This window comes from Delphinus delphis, chromosome 1, assembly GCF_949987515.2.
Source record: "Delphinus delphis chromosome 1, mDelDel1.2, whole genome shotgun sequence".
Lineage (NCBI taxonomy): Eukaryota > Metazoa > Chordata > Mammalia > Artiodactyla > Delphinidae > Delphinus > Delphinus delphis.
This window is the reverse complement of record NC_082683.1, coordinates 146,869,544-146,888,795: the sequence shown is the minus strand read 5'-3', so window position 1 is coordinate 146,888,795 and position 19,252 is coordinate 146,869,544. Positions and strand designations below refer to the sequence as shown.

Below are 19,252 nucleotides of genomic sequence, written 5' to 3'. Positions count from 1 at the left end.
ATTCTGACTGTGCTGCACTGGTCGTTAAGTTTTTTTTTTAAAGTTGCCCATGCTTCTAGACACTGTCGATACTATGGTGAACAACTCCTGTATCACTCTACTGAAGAATCAATGAAAGGGAATAAAGCCGGAGGAATTAAGGTAGAGATCAGGAGGAAATTTCTGGCTCTTCAAATTATGAGAGCTGGCAATAGGCCACCCTGAAGTCTCCTTTGCTTGAGACATACCTCATCTGCTTGGTCTGAGGAAGAAGAACACCTTGTGAGTCACTGCAAGGGCTCTAGAGGAATCAGTTCTTCTATGTTCTCAAAAGAGCTGTCACGGGATTCAGACATCCCCAGTATGGCTTGAGCCTGCAGTGTTCCCAGCATTTTGCCCTATGTCCCTGCTCAGGTGAGGCATTACTGAGTCACTTGTGAGCCTGAGTTTCAGGCAGTGAGATGTACGTTTGAGCACAGAGGCCGTGATTCACAACTACAGGGAATCAGGGAATTTCCCTCTCTGGCTCCCAGGCAACTCTTACCTGGTGAGGAGGGGTCTTTTTCACCACCCTGTGGCTTTAGCCTCTGCAGTATCAAACATATGACAATAAAGCCCAAATGTGACCCAAATCCCACCCTCTCCTTGGCAGAGTAGAGGGCATGGCAACTGGAACCTTTCCCAATGGCTCGCTATAGTGGAGAGTGTTCCTGGAATCAGTGACAACGAATAATCTCAGAGACCGGGCTGCACGTCAGTGGAGCTGCTGAAGAAGGGGTATTAGGGACTTCAAGCTAAACAATTCAGTTCTGTGCTCTCTCAGAGGAACTCAGACCCCAGCCAGCCTCTGGAAGGCAATTCTGGAACCCATCAGGTCTACCCCCAGTCCTTTCTGTGCCCTGGTTTATCTCTGGCTCCATCAAGTGTTTCAAGGTACTGGGGCCACAGGTGGGCCTAACGCATTGCCTGAACAACAACCTAAATTGTAGTGCACATTGGTGTTGCCCCTTCCTCTGTCCCCTTACCCTCCATAGACTGCATCCCAGAATGCAAGCCAAATCCTAGAATCACTGAGATTTCTGCAACGGAAGCGGCAGCAGAAATCCATAAATGAATCTCACTTTCCAACCCAGACAATGAAACAGACTTTGGCTTGGGACTTTAGGAGAATTCTCCACTGAAGTGTTCGGAATTATTTGTTTCTGACTCTCTTCTTATCCTTGGACCAAGCTGAGCACTGGTACGTGTTCTCAGAGAAGCAGCTTTCTTTATTCCAAACTTGGATCTGTATAAGAGGAGGAGGAGGAAAAAGAAGGCTCAGTAACTCCCTTGGAAGTACGTTGCCCACCTGGGGCCCTCCCTCCAAACTTCTTCCCTTCAGCACCAATCTAACAGTCCACTTCCATCTCCCCTGGCAAAGAAAGTTGTCACTGGACCTGCAGATAAAAGAGCCAAACAAGAAGTTACAAGTACCATGAACGTGAGGGTTCATAGTCCTGATTTCAAATATGTTTCCCTGTTGGGACAGAGCAGTGTCTTGACTTTGGTCAGCACCAAACTACCTATCCTGTGATTATCTATGGCTATGATATGAGATCGTGGATATGAAAGCTCTCTGAAATTGGACAAGCGCTGTGTGGATGGGAGGGCTTCTCACTGCTATTATCTGCTTTTTGTTTCCTCCTGTAAATCATTCTCTCCAGGCCTCAGTCAAGTCCTTGAGGGCAGCAAGGCACAGGCCAGACAGGAACTCCTGTAAGTCAGGAGCTCCTGGCACAGGGCTAGGGGCAGGGTGATCTCCGTGAGCAGCGGAGAATGTGTTGACTTCAGAAAAATGAGTTACCTGGGGATACAGGATCATTGGGGGTCAGTGAGACGAAAAACTGGACTTCTGTTCAATAAGACTGATTGACCAAATGTGTTTTATCTTGTCTCCCTCCCCAGGCCATTCCAGTAAAATGACAATGAAGGAATAAAAAAAAAGATTTTAACCCACAAGGTTAAGAGAGGACAAAAGCACAGGCGGGGAGATAAGATGGATGAAAGATTTCAACAGAAAATATTAGGAGATGAAATATTATGTTAACAAAAATAAGGAGTGGGGAGGGCTGATATTTTGATTATAAAGGTTTCAGGACTATTTAATTTTTAAAGCAGATATATATAAAATTTAAGAAAAACATTATCATCAGTATTTCTTTTTAAAGAAAGAAGAAAGAGCACCTGGGACTCAGGAGAGACCTGGGTGTCAGATCTTTCTTTGGTACTTGGTGACAAGCAGAGCTTGTCACCGTCGCTGTCTGAGCCTGAGCCCCTTTATCTGAAGGAGTTGAACAAATCCCACAATCACCTTCCAGTTCTAACAATTCCTAGTTCTACAAGTAAATTATAGAGGCAGCACTGACGTCCTCAGAAAAACAACCTGTGCTTTGGAATTAGTCAAAAGTTGTCTCAGATTTCCCCTCTTTCAATTCCTAGCTGTGTGAGCTGGCTGGGCCTCAGTTTACTCAACTCATGCATGAGGATACTGCCTATTTCTCAGGACTGACAAAAGGATTAAATGAAATAAGTAAAGCAACAAATAAGTAAAGCAGCAAATGTATGTCTTCTCCACTGCTGCATCTCCCATATTTAGGCAAGGATCCGGCATAGTTCTGGGTACCAGGCATTGGTTTAATTAAAACCCGAAGAGTTCAGGAATGGGTTACTCTTATATTTATTCTTGGGGCAGGGAGAATGTGAAGCACCTCATTTCTGTTGATTGTATTAGGGGCAAGGTCCAAGTGTGGATATCAGAGCCTAGTATAATTCCTTTGAGGAGAGGTAGCTAACTAAAGGGCAGACAAGGGAGGGCATGAATGAGAGGTTCTTTGACCAAGTACCCTCCATCCCTCCACCCCTCCACTGTGGGAACTTTCTCTTAACAGTATCCACATACATAGCCTCAACCTAGATTAGCCTCCTATTCCATTACCTATAGTTCTGCAGAAAAGGTAAAGATGGTGTCCACAGGGATTTCCTCTGTCTTGAGTGGCTCTGGACTGGCACGCTGATTTTCCACACTATGGGCTGCCTTCCACACTAATTTCTCCACATCACTTAAAACTTTGGTTGTATAGCATTCAAACAGGTCATTCGATCTGGATGCTGCTCCGAGACACCTACAGCTCGACCCCCCTCCTCAGTTACCACAGTCTGAATCCCAATTTGTCTGAGTTGAACTGAGGCCTACAAGGTGACTAAATGCCATGGAGGGTTAGCCCAATCCAGGAAGAAAGGGAAGATGTACATACAGATATAAGAGCTCAGTGTTGATCTCGTGTAACCCCTGACCACAAGCACATCCGAGTCAAGATCAAAAAGGATTTATATCTTTTCTAAGACAGACCCAAACCAGAGCCCTGGGTGCATCCCACATGAGACACAAGTATCATTCCTTCATTCATCCTTCAGTAAATATTTATTCAGCGGCTCTTATATGCCAGACAAAATCCCTACCCTCATGAAACTTACTGCCTCCTATTGTTTTCTTTTATTCCTACTGAAGCCCTCTGTTTAAACTTTCACATGTGTATCCTTCTACTATTGTGGCCCCATCCTATCCCCTACCTTAATCTAGCCTAAGGCCCTTTGTGAGCTCTGATCGGTTTACTGTTCTGGTCAAAAACATTCTGTGATTTCCCAATGTTTATTGAATCAAGAAACTTGATTCACTCATCCAACAAATGTTTATTGTGTGTCTACTATGTATCAGGCTCTGTTCTAGGTGCTGGGGATACAGCAGTGAGCAAGAGAAACAGATAAAAACTTCTGCTCTCATAGTGCTTATATTCTAGTGGGGGAGATAGACAATAACCAAGATAAACATGTACGATAAGTAAAGCGTGTTAGTTGGTGATAAGTTCTAAGAACAACAAGGCAACAGGTCAGGAAGTGGAGGGGGTGAGGGAGAAGTAAAATTTTAGATAGACTAACCAGCAAGAAGAAGACATCTAAGTAAAGATCTAAGAAAATGAAGGAGGGAACCCTGGGGATAGCAGAGGGAATATGGGTCCAGAAAGAGAGGCTGGCAAGTGCAAAGGCCCTGAGGTAAGAGCACACTTTAAAGGATGAGCAGGGAGGTCAGAATGAGGCCCAGTGTCTGGCAGAGTGAGGAGAGAGGGGAGACTGTTGGCATGTGAGATCTGAGATCTAATAGCTGCAGGTTTTACTCTGATAGAGATAGGGGGCCACTAGGGGTTTTGAGCAGAAAAGTGACGTGGGGTGACTTGTTTTGCAGGATCACTCTGGCTGCTGTGTTTAAAATAAAGAGAAAAGAGAAAATGGCCAAGCAGGGAGATGAGTTGGAAGGTCCCTTGCTGGCCCTCTTCTGTTTGTCCAATCACATCTCTTACTATTCTGCTACCCTGTAGCCCTAACAGACTCTTCTTCCCTGAACACACTTTGCAGCTGCTGACCTATCATCCTTGATGAAGTGGCCTCCGCTTCGAATAATAATAACACCTGGAATAACAGCTGCTACTTATCCAGCATCAATAATTCCATTCAATTTTTTAAAAAGTATTGTCTAATTTCACTTACAGACATTATCTCATTTAATGTTTATATTTTGTCCCCACGTATTGGGAAAGCTGAGGCTTTTTACAAGTTGCCACCAATTCGAAGGTCCCTGGGCCCAACCATAAGATAAAGAACAATTGATTCCCCTTTGGTCTCAAGTAGACCATTTGCATCTTTGAGGGTCTCCAGACCATGTGACCCTCTAGGCATTTCCTCACAGGAAGCCTGCACAAAGGGAGAGGGAAATGTTTAAGATGACCCTTAAATGTCAACATTAATTATCTGGATAGAAAAACAGAAGCAAAGGACATTTAAGGCAAAGAAAATAGCACTGCACAGGTTCAGAGGTACCACATGGGATGGTCAGGAAACTGCAGTTTACTGGTGTGTAGCATTTATAGGGATGCATTAGGGAGGAAACAGATCTGGAAGGCCTTGAATGGAATGTCATATCAAAGAGCTAGACTTTCTCCTATTTACAGTGAGGGAACTTTGAAGGGTTTTAGGTAAACAAACAAGTAAACAAAAATATTGTTTAAGCTTGAACAAGGTAAGAGTGTCCGGGAATGTTGAGGACTGTGTCTACTTGGAAAGCCTGCGTTGCTTTTAAAGGAAGCAGCCAGGGTTCTGGCTGATGGTTGCTGTACAGAAAGACAGGCCCAGTTTTGCCACTGGGAAATCTAGATTTTTATATAAAATCTTCCAATTTTTTATATGTTTGCAACAAGTTTTTTTTTAAAAATTTTGATTACGTATAAAATTTTAATTGTATATAAAACCCCGCATAGCAGCCACCCTCTGGGGGCTTCTGCCTGGAGTATAAGTAACCTCCAGGAGGACAGGGACTTTGTCTTATTTCCACTGCGTTCTCAGTGCTTGCCACAGAGCCTGGCACACAGTAGGTGTTCATACATGTTTGCTAAATGTATATGTATGTGTTAGTTACTAGTATTCGTATTGTACGCTTGAGGAAACTGAGGCTCATGGAGGATAATAGATGACACGGGAAGTGGCCACACTCAGGTTCAAGTTCAAATCTCTGAACTTGGAAATAGACAAAATGTCTTGCAAGAAAGATGGATTAAGATAGTCTAAGAGTAGAAGAGTAGAAACAGCTCTTCGTTACACCCTTACACCACCCCCCATCCCCTATCCAGGATGTGGGGACAGCTCAGATGTCCTGTGTGTGGCTCCCACTTGATTTTAACCCCCCTGGGAAACTTCTGATCCCGTTCTCTGGGACTGTTTTCCCTCTCTTATCTTATTCAGACCTAGGAATCAGAGATGAGGCAGCCCACTCACCACCTGTCCCTCCTCAGCACAGTGACATCTGTAAAACGTTGAGTTGCAGGCAGTAGCAGTTTCTTCTGGGTATTTCAAATCCAAACAAGGACCCACCAGATCTTGCTGGCCAGGATCCTGGACAACTAAATCCCTAGGGGTACCAGGTAGCTACAAGGTAGCTTTTTCTGATCTAGTTCACTCTTTTACAAACATTATTAGCAGAGCTGCTCATGGCTGCTGCATACGTAGAAATGAAAGGAGGTGGGCTGTACAGCAGAAACTAACACAACATTGTGAAGTAATAAAAATTAATTTAAAAAAAAGAAAGAAATGAAAGGAGGTGGGAAAACAATAGAGCCAGTGAAGGGGGATTTGGGGAAATAGAATATCAGTGGTTGAGACTTCTAAAATCAGAGTCAGGCTAAGATCTACTCAGTTGACATAAAATCAATCCTTCCTTCCTTTCCCTCTTTCTTCCTCTCTTCCTCCCTTCATCAAATCAGACAGTAGTTTAGTCAGTCAAGAAACATTTGTTGTTCAGTGTTCAACAGACTCCCATAATTGGCAGGTGATGATTTGAACGATGCCCGTGAACTGTGTCACATTTTATTCATATATTCATACACTTTCAATTTATTAAGAAGGGATAAGTAGAGAAGGAGACACTAGCGTGTTTTGCCAACTATTACAATTCGCAGGGGAAAGCTGTTGTTGTTCCTCTATACAATTCTGAGAGTAATTTACCAATTTCTGGACTCTTTCCAGAATCTTGTATTTGAAGGTACAGTCACGGCTCAGTGCTCTGCTTTCTGAACCAGAACCCCATGCACTGCATTGCTGGCCAGTCAGTTCATCTTGCACACATTCATTTTCCTTAAATGGATTTATTTTCAAGTCCATCAGGGGATTTTTCTTAAATTTAATGTTTAAAAGAGTCTTATCCAAGGTAAATGGATAAATTACCAGCTGGTAAATGGTGAGTAGGAAGCTGGCCAGGCCCGATCTGCCTGGCTCTGTGTCCTTTGCATTAGGTCATGGAGGGGAACCCAAGCTTTGGAATGTTAATCTTGCCCACGGGCCTGAAGTAATATCCCAGGATGTGAATGTGCATGACCATCTGTCTGTCCTGGGGGCGTGAAGAAGGCAAGACGCTCTGTCCTTGACCCTGACTGACTGAACCCAGGGGCTGGATCTGGAGGTTTAGGGGCCTGGGAACCTCTCTCTAAGTGCTTCAATGTCTGCAGGCCCCAAGAGTTTCGCTGTTTCATAGCAGGCATGGCCACCTCCCAGTTGCTATTCTGTGCTGTGGCAAGTGCCAGCTTGTCTTCCCTTCCCGCCCAGCCTGGGAAACCGGAGGCATTTCTAGCTCAGGCCCGGACCCGTCCTGGTGGCCTGGATTCCACCGCCTAGGCAGAAAGCTCATCTCAGCCCAGGGACCATTTCTCCCTGGGTTTTGTCACAGAGGAATTTCTATTCCAGCAGTTCAGGGCGATGGGGGTGGGTGGGTGGCCACAGGCTTCTTCTCGCTTAAGCTACAGAGTGGTGGGGTGGATATCAGTGTGTAGAGAAGGAAAGAGGGGAGGGGAGGGAAGCTTGAGACATTCCATCCCTGAGGTTGTTTCATCCCCAAATCCAAGGCAAATAAGGGAGTTGGGAAGGCTGGACTGTCTTCCCAGCAGCCCAGTCCTGAGTCCCTGAAAGGAGGACTTTCTCACATTCCTACAGGAGGGTGGGAAAGAGGCTGGGTCTGGGCAGGTCTGGAGAGCATCTGTTCCCTGTGGCTTTGGGGGAACACGCCCCGACTTGCTGAGCTCTCAGGTAGGAGTCTCTGGGTAGGAAGCCCAGCCTCTGATTGCGCAGGGGCTGTGTGTGTGTGCGTGTGTGTGTGCAACAAATAATTGTTTAGTGCATCCATGCGCTTTTTGCTTAAATGAAATTCAAATTTAACTGAACTTATCTGGCAACCCCAATATAGGAGGCAGGACTCGGTTGAACTGGACTGAGGCTGACACTCCATCCCCCTGTCTCTCCAATTTCAGCGAGGCAAGGGCCAGTTTCTGGACACATAACCCTGCTTTGACCTGCTCCCCACCCTGAAGCAAGAGAATTCCTTGGGCATTGCCTGTCCCACACAGCTAGGGCCCCTCGGACTTCAGACCTCAGTTCTGAAACTCCAGAGACTTTCATGTCAACCGGTAATGCTCCATCCTGGAGTCCCTTTGAAGATGAAAAGCTCTCCTGAGAACTGAAGTGCTCTGTTATTGTAATTAACATAATTAACAGCACTTTTGCTCATAGCCCTGTAGGAAACTGGGGGACTTTGCTTCTTGTAAGAAATACCTACCCCACTCTCCCAGGAGATGGCCAACCTCTTCTAATCCAATACGAGGGTAGATGTCCCTGCCAGCCCCAGTCCCTGCTCCCACCTACCCTGACTTAGCCTTGTCTTTTTACTTGTTCAGATGGTTTTTCACTACAAGGCACCCGGCTCTCCAGGCACAGTAGCCACCCTCTCCTGGGAGATGTCTGTGCCTCCTTGATGAATGGTAAAGCCCGGAGTAAAGCCTTTTGGTAAATGGTAAAAAGCCTTCCGTCCGGTCTACCCTAGCTCTGGAACGGACAGAAGGGGTGCCAGCTGCTGCCATCTCACTTCTCAACCCAAATGCCCCGACCACTAGGAGCAAACTCTTCCTTGATGCCAGGAATCAGGTTGTTGTTATGTAGAGTGGCCATGTGGGAGGCCTATAGCATTTCCTTCTGAAGGTAGCTGGTCACACAATGGTAACCAGGGCAGCTAAAGGTCATGCCCAGAGGCCTTGTCCAGAGTCTGTTGTCTTCATTATTTATTTCCAGGGGTGCACCCTTCTGATTTCTCCAAGGAGGTGATCAACTCTTGCACAGGAAGAGCCAGAGCATTCCATTCCCTAAAGGCGTAGCATAGAGGAGATGCTCAGCATTACTAGTTGGGTTGCGAAAAACTGATGTTTGTGATGGACCAAAGAAGCATGTCTGCCTCTCTCTGCATTCCCAGGGCTCTCAGCAGCTCTCTCTGGGTTTCCTGACATACCTACTGTATGAGTTTTATCTGGCCTGTTATGTGATTGTAAAAACGTACAGAAGTGTTCTATGTTGTTACTATTGGCAGTGCAAGGCCTCTGCCCAAACTGGCTGAAGGTTCAAGAATTTTAGACAGTTGACTCTGATGACGGCTAGAGGTTATAAAATTTCCCTGTCACCCCAAATCTGTCTTCAACATCTTGGTATTGTCCTACCCTAGACTCTCTTAGGAAATCACAAGAAGGAAAATTAGAGTCCTGGACCTCTGTAGAATGTGCTCTCAGGTCTTTATAGCCTGTTCCTCTCCCCACAACATACACAAACACACTCATCCGTGAGTGGCAGAGTCAACTCCTCCCCACCTTCCTATTTCATTCAGTTTAATTTAATAGGAACTTATGCTTAGACAGCAAATGATGCTCAATAACAATAATGGCTCATATTGAGCTTTGTAGATCTAGTCTCTTTGAGATTCAGAGTCACCAGAACATGTCAGATGAACTAGAGGGGCCCTGACAAGGCTCAATGACAGACAGTTGTGACAAGGCCATTGAAATGACCTTCACCGTAAGACAGTAATGACCTAGGGCCTGGAGCCCATCATAGGGGTGAGTTGGCTCTGGGAACGGCATGAGGCTGACGCTGAAGCCTCCTTCCAACCCCCCTGCCTTGACACTATGGGTGTGCCAAGGGAAATGGCCATGCACTCATCAAGTGAAGAACTCGGACCCTAAAGAGCTATACCACTGGGAGCTAGTGGCATGCCTGAGACTGAGTATAACAAATTGGGGGGAGCTGGGGGAGGGCACAGGGAGAGCTGGGGAGAATGTCTGCTCTTGCCCCCTGGAGCACAGCCAGGCTTCAGCAGTGACTGCTGATGAATGTAACCAGGACTGACCCTTTGGACTGGGTCAGCATCATTGAGAGACTTGGCCAAACCAGAGGGAAGACTGAACTCCTTGCTAATCTACTCATGGAGAAACTTGGTGTCTTAGTCCATTTGGGCTGCTATAACAAAATACCATAGACTGGGTGGATTATAAACAACAGATATTTATTTCTCACAGTTATGGAGGCTGGGAAGTCCAAGAAGATTTGGTGCCTGGTGAAGACCAACTTCTAGGTTCTTAGAAGGCCATCTTCTTGCTGTGTCCTCCCACGGTGGAAGAGACGAGGTTGCTCTCTGGAGTCCTTTTCATAAGGGCACTAATCCCATTCATGAGGGCTCCACCTTCAGGACCAAGTCACTTTCCAGAGGCCCCAGCTCCTGCTACCATCGCATCGGGGGTTAGGATTTCGACATATGAATTTGGCAATGGGGCGCGGGGACACAAATATTCAGTCCATTGTACTCAGTGTCGTTGGGATTCCTACTTTAAAAGAGACTTGGTCTCTTTAGTTAAAGGCTGAAGTACAGGGACAACTTTGAAGAGCAGTTGTTCTTCAAATAATATATACCCTTCATAGGAAATAAACCTTAACTATCTTTTCTAAGAGAAAAGGCTAGTGTTTTCTTCATTTTTGAATCAGGGCTACACAATTGTCTCATTTTATTTTCTTTTAATGATTCTTCACGGTCTTTTTGTTTTGGGAAGAACAAACACTGGTTCCTGGGTATATTCCTGGCTGGTTGAAGAGAATGTCCTCCTTGGGTCCCAGCTAACAATGCTCAACACTTACCCATGCTGCCCTCATCTCTTTTCCTGCCTTGTCCCAGATACATTCACTGTCATCCACCCCAGCCATCAAAGAGACTATAGTACAGTTACTTTAGGATTGGAGGACACAATGATCCAAACGTTCATCTGGCTCCCAAATCCCCTCGTCAGGCAGAGCTGGAGGAGCTCTAAGTCTGCAGAATGAAGGTAGTCCGCCTTCAACACTGACTTAACAAGCAGCTCTGCAATCTGCCTTTGTGGAATTTTCAGTGCAAGAATTTATGGTAAACTCATGAAGGACATCTTTAGCTGCAAACTTTATTTCTAAAAATTTTAGTTCTAGTCAGAATAAATGCACAGAGAGGAAAACAAGGAGAAAGAAAAACCACAAGAAGATGCTAGAAATCTTCTTCATGAGAAATGTATGGTTGTTCAATATGTGAAAGGCTGACATTCTTGGGGCTTCACTATCTGAATAAGAAAAGCTGCCTCCAAAATGGAAGGTAAATCATCGCCCAAGGAAAAAGATTAAGATCACTGAAGCTTCCCACACCAGATGTAACAGGCTGGGCAGTTAAGCCTGTGATGGGAGAACCACACCGGGGAGTGATTTGCTAACAGTCAAAAGTGGGAGAACATAGCAGTTGCTGTCAATTTGGGCTAAGAGGCAATTCAATTTCATTCAAGATGGTAATTCTTAACTTCATTTTTTTAAATGTAGGACCGTAGTCTATATCCTGAGGATTTTTCCCCACTTCTTTTCTCCTAAAGAAAAGCATTCTCATAAACTGTCATGTAGGTTAACTGGTGGTGCTCAGAAGAGTCATGAATTTTACAGGCAAAATGGCACGTAAAAGGTGAATGAGAAAAAAAAGAAAGCATCACATTTAAGTCAGGTCATCGCAGCCTGGATTAATCACTCCTCCCCTGTTCTCTCGGTGCATGGCTCATACTTTCATTCAAGAATTTATCATGTTGTGATGTCATGGACAATCATCGGCTTCTAGGACTCCTCCTTCCCTCAGGACTCAGCTCCCTGAGGCCAGGGCCTCTGTTTTATTCTTTCTCATAAACTCCCTTGCCACTCCGTATATGCCCAGTGTACATTAATGCGCTATCAGTGATTACTGAACAAATACCCTCCAGGTCCTATACTAGTTCCAGTGGCATATATGAAGCGTAAACTCATTTTGTACTTACCGTGATGGAGATTTGAATCCAGATCCAGCTGAGTCCAATACCCTTGGTCTTAAGCCCTTTGTAAACCTGCCTTTCCTGAGAAGGATTGATCAGTGAATGGGAGATGATATCAGCTTTCCTGCTCCCCAAATGGCTGCTTCTTCTCCATCACCTTGCTGGTTCTTCCTCATCCCCCCACCCAGCCCCTGAAATTTACAAGGCCCCAGGGTTCAGTTCTCAGGCTCCTTCTCTGTATTTACACATCATGATCTCATTCAGTCTCATTTCTAGGCTGACCACTCCCATTTGGGCATCCTGGACTCTCCCCTGAATCCCAGATGTGCATGCATATTTGACTACCTCCTGGACCTCTTCATTAGATGTCTAACAGCAACCTCAAATTTAATGTGTGATTTGAATGATCTTGACATTCTTTTTTTTGATATACCAAAGTAATAAATGCTGTTTATGACTTCTTTAAGTTTACATAGTGCTCCAACATATTAATACCCTCTGAGCTTCAAAAAACCAAATACATTTACAGGAGTATTATCAGTCACCAAAATGACAAGGAAGGAAACTTTACCTTGCGAGAATGCACAGATGTTCTCATTAAGGCAGTATTGGCCCAGACGATCATTTTAGTATCTGTCAAGATGGATATAAGCGTCTCTGAGCCCCAGGAACAGAGGAAGAACAGAAGCAGTTAACAGCAATGGGGAGCACGGCCCATTAGCTTGGCCCCTACGATCCCCTCATGTTGTATTCACGCCCCACACAGGAACTAGCATGGATGGCGTGGATTTCACAAAGTGAATTCACTACAGTCTCCACTGAGGATAATTCTATGAGGAGAGACTTGAAATACTAGTTTCAAGAAATGTTGAGAAGTGGGAGGAAGCCTTTGGTAAAAACATGAAAAAGTCTCCAAAGTCTTTTGGAAGTGGGCAGCATCAGTAGCAAATCAGCTGCTCCAGGAAGGCGTCGGAAAGGAAGATTTAATGTCCTTGTCACCCACACAGACGTCACCGTGATTTCGCTAAAGTCCAAATCGGTTCACATAACCCCCTTGCTTGAAATCCTTTAAGGGCTCCTCACCTTACATGGGATTGGGCCTCAATGCCCCAGCAAGGCACGCAGGCCTTTAGTGGGCTGAATCCTCACCTGTCCGTCACTCCAACCTCTCTACTCCCACCCACCCACCTCAGCAACAGGGACCACAGAGAGTTCTCCAAACACATCTTTCCACCTTGCTCATGCTACTCCCACTCCCTGGAACCTTCTTTCCCAGGAAACCCTGACTCAGTGCATCCTCTGTGCAACTCCCCATGACCTTTCCTCTCTCCTCCACAGCAAGAGGAGCTCCTTTATCTTCTGGGTTCCTAAAACCCTTTGTAGACACCCTTCTAATCTATCCCATGACAACATAATTATTTGTTAATTGCTTTGTTTCCCCAAAGGTCTTCAAGGGGAAAGCCTGAGGTCTGAGCTTTTTAAATCCTTAATGCCTAACATTATGACAGGAACATGGTAACTGTTTAGAAAATGTTTGATGAATGAATGAAGGTTTGCCTGCTAAGCCTCTGCCAGAAAAATGTGAAAAACAGAATGTAGTTACACCAACATTCCACTAGAGGGAGGGATGTAAAACTTTATCTCCTCTAGTGTAGCATTTTAGCCTTGTTCTCAGTCAGATGAATATAATCTGATAAAATATTTCAGTTTTAGGCTAGATCTAATATAAAACAACCTCTGATAAGCTTGAGGAAACGTAATTATTACAGGTCACTCTATGCCAGGCTCTGGGTTTGACAATGGGTAGTTCTTCTGGGTACAGATGAATAGAAAGGGTAGGCACTATATATAACAGTGTTTTACATTTTCAAGTTATGTAGAGTGCATTGAAACGCATTACAAAGCTTTTCTCTTTCCAGACATAATCTTGTTATCTAAAACATGCTCCACCTAGAAAGCTCATTGCTCCTTACACAATAAACGCTGTGGAATCCGATGACTACCCAGCTTTCTAATTTCCTGTTGCCCTATATCCCTCATATCCTGTCTTGAACACACACACATGCTGTTCATGAAGTCAGCTGAAACAATTCATACAGCCTAAAATCTAGAATCTAGATTAATCTCAAATTCAATACCGATGTTCAATGAACGTGACAGACTGACAAACGCTCAAGGGCAGCAGATGACCCTCCCCCTCAGCCCCCCAACCCCCAGCGGCCCCAAAACCCCGACCGAGCTGCTTCCTTAGCACCCAGCATCTATCAGTTTAGCATTTATCACAGTGTCTCGTAACAGTCTGCATACTTATCCATACCTGGGTGAGGCTGAGAGCTCCTTGAAGAGGCTGGACTGGATCTTATTCTTGCCCCCAGCCTCAGCTGCTAGCACAGCACCTGGCACGTGGTGTTTAGTACATTTTTTTAAATGAATAAATGAGCTCATTTCATTATACGGGTAGCAAGAGACTGATTTCTGCCAGCAGTCTCAGGAAGAGGCTGGATGGCTTTGGGGTGTATACAGACATGTACGCATACATGTGGTGGAGGAGACGGTCCGATTTGAGGCATCTAGCAGACAGATGTGTGGGTGCACACACACCTTCCCCAGAATCTTCCCAAATCAGTAGCTAAGGTGTCGGAGCTTTCATAATTAGAGAGTCATACCTTTGGATTATTTATGGCTCCTTGTCAACATATCTTGAACACATGTGCCCTTGTCATCACTTATATTATCACATAAATTTCAAAACTCAAACTTCCGCAGCATCTGATCTGTATCCTCAAATTGTGCTCCTTCCCCACCTTCCCATTCCTGCTCTGTTGAGAATCTCAGATAGACTCCTGTTTACTTTCTGTGGTTTGTATTAGGACATAGTTTGTCTTTCCAAATACATCACCATATGTCAAATAAGCTCTTTCAAATCATGTACACCATAATATTTGCAAGGGATTAAAACACATCAATTTGTATAATTCCATGAGTTCATAATGATACTAAAAATTTTTTTGAAAACTTGATTGGTCAACATTAGAAGATCTAGTGAATTGACTCCTTGTGTTGAAAATTAGTAAATGAAAGGAGAGAATCAAGCATTTCTTCTGCTTTTCCTATACAAACAGCACCACTGGGTAAGCAAAATTTAGGGGAAGGAAAAGCTTGCTTTCATAGAAATAGTCCAGCAAGTAAGTGAAGAAGAAATGATAGAATATCACCTCATGATAGAATTAGAATGTGACCTCTAATGAATGAACGAATTTAGACATTGACTACCAATGACTGGTAACATCACAGAATGAAAGGCAACCAGACGGTATACGCCTCTTGATGGAAGTATAAAATATTAGCTATACTGAAATCTGATCAAAGTTCTAAATCCCACAATGTATTCACGAGAAACACAGAGAACAGCAGAACATGTTCAACTAACAGTGTAAAAAAAAAAAAAGACGACAATTATGAGACAATCAGAAATCTGAATACTGACTGGTTATATGATGATATTAAATAATTGTTATCACCTTTTTTTTCCGGGTGAAATAGTGCCATTGTAGCTATGTTAAAGAAAGAACCCTTATCTTTCAGATATTTAAAAATAAATATTTACAGATAAAATAATACACTGTCTGGGATTTGCTTCAAAAATAATACGGGGGCGGGAGTTAGGGGTAGTGTGTGGGCATACAAATGAAACAAGATGGCCTTGCATTGAAGCCGAGGGATGGGAACATGGGAGTGTGTTATACTGTTTTGTCTACTTTTGTATATACTTGAAATTTTCCAAAGAAAAAGTTTTTAATAAAGAAAAACTAACACTTTTCTAAATATTCTGACCATCTTGTCCTAAGGGACAGCCACCCCCCTCCCACCCCTTGAGATCGTTATCCTAGGGAGTCTCCCCGAATTGAAAATACCCAAGTAACATTAATTCATCAGCCTCGCTTTACAAACTAGTACAAAAGATTATTTCCTGGACTGTTTTTACCCCTGAAAATACTGAGTCCCTGAGGGCAAAGGTCAAAGAAAACCCTGCAGGAGGGAAAAGGAAGGGCTGAGTGTGGGAAGAAGAAAAGGAAGAACAAATTTTGCCTTTATTACAATTTTCCCAGGGCCTTCACTAGTTGGCACATGCATCTTCTTTGTGTGGGTTTTACTAAGAGAACTTTCACTGGAGGCATGAAAAATATGTTTAAATTCTGAACTCTCAGGTTAAAATTTCACAAAGCATACCCTTTTATGTTGTCAAAGGCTAATATAAATATTTTCAGAAGCAGGCTCAGTGAGCCAATGATGAGAGCACTTGGGTGGAGCTAGGGCACAGTTCTGTCTGAACCTGGGAACAGTCTAGACCTGTCCATAGGACTACAATGACATGGAAACCAGGAGAGAGTAAAGAGTCACATCAAATGCTCAAGAGTATAGCTTTTCATAGCAGATCTCTGGAAGAACACCAAGAAACTGGTTGCCTCTGGGGAGGGAAGCTGGGGCACTTGGAATAGGGTGGGAGGAGAAAAAACATTGTATGACTTTATTGTCATAGCGCCTTGATATGTATGATGACATTTGCAAACAGCCTTTTGTTGACGTAAGTGACTGTACTTTTTATCTTGAAATTAGACAGAAGACAGATGTCTCTTTGTTTATGGGTTCCTTGGCTGGGCCATCTGCTGGCACTACCTGCTGTTTGCATATTTTCTTGATACTCTCTCCCCTCGCCTCCCTACCCCACCCTAACCTCCCAGAATCTAACCACAAAAATAGGATTTTAATAGTTCTAGTGTGACTTCTATAGGTGTGACATGGTATTGGACAAAGCTCAGATTCTCTCACAGACGCTCCTCTAATAGCAGAGCCAGTGAACACTGTCTTTGATGGCTCCTATTTCACCTTATTCAGGTGAATTCTGTGGTTTATGATTGACATTGTAAGTTACTATTAGAAAAAAAGTGTCTCTGTGTTTATCCTGTGGTTTTTAAGTATCCCTGCACACTCTGCCTGTCTCTAGAGTATTCAGTCCAGTTGCATTGTTTTTTCCTCTTTGTTTATTGAGATTATTATTTACTTGCATTAAAATGTACCCATTTTAAAGGTACAGTTTTATTAATTTTGGTAATTGTATACAAGGTGTAACCACCACCACGATCCAGATATAGAAAAGTTACTTACCCTTTAAAAGTTTTCCATCCCAATTTGCCCCAATTCAGTTTTGAGACACTTTACTGAGTTTTACTGCTTTCTCTAACATCGACTCTCCGGGTGATTTAGGAAAGGAACTTTACCTCTCTGGATGTGTTTTTGCTTTTATAACATGAAAAATGCCAGAAGACATTTGTTACCAGGGGCCCTTGCAATACTTTCAGAAAATGAGGGGGTAGGGTAAGGGCGGGAATCTCAGCTTTGCGTCCCCATTCTTCACATAGCACACGCATGTGGCAAATCCTAGTGGGAAAAGCCTGTGGTCGCCTGTGGTTTCCATCTCCTCTCTTGCTAGTGTGTATGTAACCTTTCGTAAGCATCAGCTTTCTCATCTCCAATATCAGGCTTATTAACAAGGCCTATTTGTTTACTGTTGTGAGGATGAACTGAGATGCGCCGGCAGCCTTAAATGTTAGTTGGTATTTGTATTATGGCATAATATAAAGGCACTGCATTCAACCATCTCGGTTACTACACGTTTATGCAGTCTGATTCTCACAGCCAAAACAGACGCACAAAGTACACTCACCCATTTACCCACCTGGGGAGGCCCAAAGCCTGCCTGCCGGCCTTCCTTACAGGGCCCGGAGAAAAGCTGCGCACGCGTGCATGCGCTTCCAAAGAGCCTCGCTAGGGGCCGGAATGGGAAACAGGAAGTTCTAACGCCTGTCGTACAAGCGCGACGTAAAGCGGGTCTGCTTTACGGCACCCTGCTTCCGCCGTAAAGCGCCGTCGGAAATCCCGCGTGAGTGGGTTGACGAGACTACTTCCAGGTGGGAAACGCGGTTCTTGGAAGCTGGCTGACTTGACGTCTCCCCCATGGGCAAGCGCAGGAGCCGGAGCCAGAGCCAGCTGCTCAACTCCCTAACCAAAAAGCAGAAGAAGCATCTAAGGGATTTCGGCGAGGAGCATCCCTTCTATGACAGGTATGGAGAGGCAAGGCTGGGACCGGCGCTGCCGGCGTCCTTTCCCGGTGGGAGCCCGCGTGTCCCCGCGTTTGGTCCGCCGGTGCCCGGGGATAGTGACAGGGCAGCTCCCGCCGCGTCCCACGCTGCCCCGGCGCCGGCCTAGCTCGCCCGGGGATCCTGGCGGCTTCCCGCCTGAGATGGGGTTCTTCACCGGTCTTTCTACCTTTTGTTTAGCCGGTAGCTTTATGCTAGACGGCACGCCTCCTGTGTGGCGACTGGGCAGAGATTTTATAAGCTTGTTTTCGTTTTATATGTTTTTAAAGAATTGCTTGGGGGCTTCCCTGATGGCGCAGTGGTTAAGAATCCGCCTGCCAACGCAGGGGACAGGGGTTCGAGCCCTGGTCCGGGAAGATCCCACACGCCGCGGAGCAGCTAAGCCCGTGCGCGCGCCACAACTATTGAGCCTGCACTCTAGAGCCCGCGAGCCACAACTGTTGAGCCAGGGTGCTGCAACTACTGATGCCCGCGAGCCTAGAGCCCCTGCTCCGCAACAAGAGAAGCCACCACAATGAGAAGCCCGCGCACCGCAACAAAGAGTAACCCCCGCTCGCCACAACTAGAGAAAGCCCGGGCGCAGCAACGAAGACCCATAGCAGTCAAAAATAAATTAATTAAATAAGTTAAAAAAAAAAAGAATTGCTTAGGACCCTCGACATCACCGATCTATTCAATGACAATGAGGAAACTAATGTTTGGGTAGTTGTGGGTTCCTCTATAAGTGTCCAGACTCTCAGTTATGATCTTAGCGCTCATCCCACCACTTTGAGCTGCTTTATCAACAGTTAGAAGGATAGTCTACTTAAGAAACTTGCTAGAAAAGGTGAACCCCGAGGGCTTTTATTTGCCAAAATTTCCCATCTTTTGGATGAGAGCCTGTTACTGTGTGACTGTAGTATTTGTCATGTGGTCTTGTTAGACTTTTTCATTTGTCTCTTATTATCTGTTTGGCATATTGTTACAAAACCTGTCCAAACGCATATGGAGTTTTTACTTGACAATAGATATAATGTATTTATAACAGTATAGTCTGCCATGTTCATTTAAAGTTGTATGATTAGACTTTTCCTAATTGCTACATGCTGGTAGTTAAAGTTTAACATTACCTGTTTCTTCTCAGGGTTTCCAGAAAGGAAGCAAAACCACAGACTTGTCAACTGGTAATGCTTTATAACTTCTTTATGATAGTTGATTCTGGACTGTTACTTTTAAGATTATATATAGTAATAAAATTTGGCTATATTTCCACTCTTTGATTTTAGATGTAAGCTATATTTTAGTAATATTGCTTAGTTTTAAGTGCAGATGTCTGTTAAAATGCCATTGTGATAACTAATATAGTATAGAGTATGAAACTGT

At 44.5% G+C, this 19,252-nt stretch overlaps 1 protein-coding gene and 1 long non-coding RNA gene across 4 annotated transcripts in view; one reads left to right on the top strand and one right to left on the bottom strand.

Moving 5' to 3' along the window:
- Positions 1 to 9,895: 9,895 nt before the first annotated feature.
- On the bottom strand, positions 9,896 to 17,579 carry LOC132424253 (uncharacterized). The gene is made up of 3 exons (XR_009519190.1): positions 17,470 to 17,579; positions 12,304 to 12,365; positions 9,896 to 10,150 (listed from the first exon to the last, which is right to left on the bottom strand). It is a non-coding gene; the product is annotated as an uncharacterized lncRNA (long non-coding RNA).
- A 95-nt stretch (positions 17,580 to 17,674) lies between these two features.
- UTP25 (UTP25 small subunit processome component) overlaps positions 17,675 to 19,252 on the top strand; it is a 28,634-nt gene continuing 27,056 nt past the window's right edge. For 2 of the 3 annotated variants that reach the window (XM_059995265.1, XM_059995255.1), the window contains exons 1-2: positions 17,675 to 17,854; positions 19,014 to 19,053. In XM_059995265.1, the coding sequence (XP_059851248.1) occupies positions 17,748 to 17,854; positions 19,014 to 19,053 (147 nt within the window). In that variant the 5' untranslated portion in view covers positions 17,675 to 17,747. The remainder of the gene's footprint in view (positions 17,855 to 19,013; positions 19,054 to 19,252) is intronic. The other variant, XM_059995272.1, reaches the window with a different exon arrangement.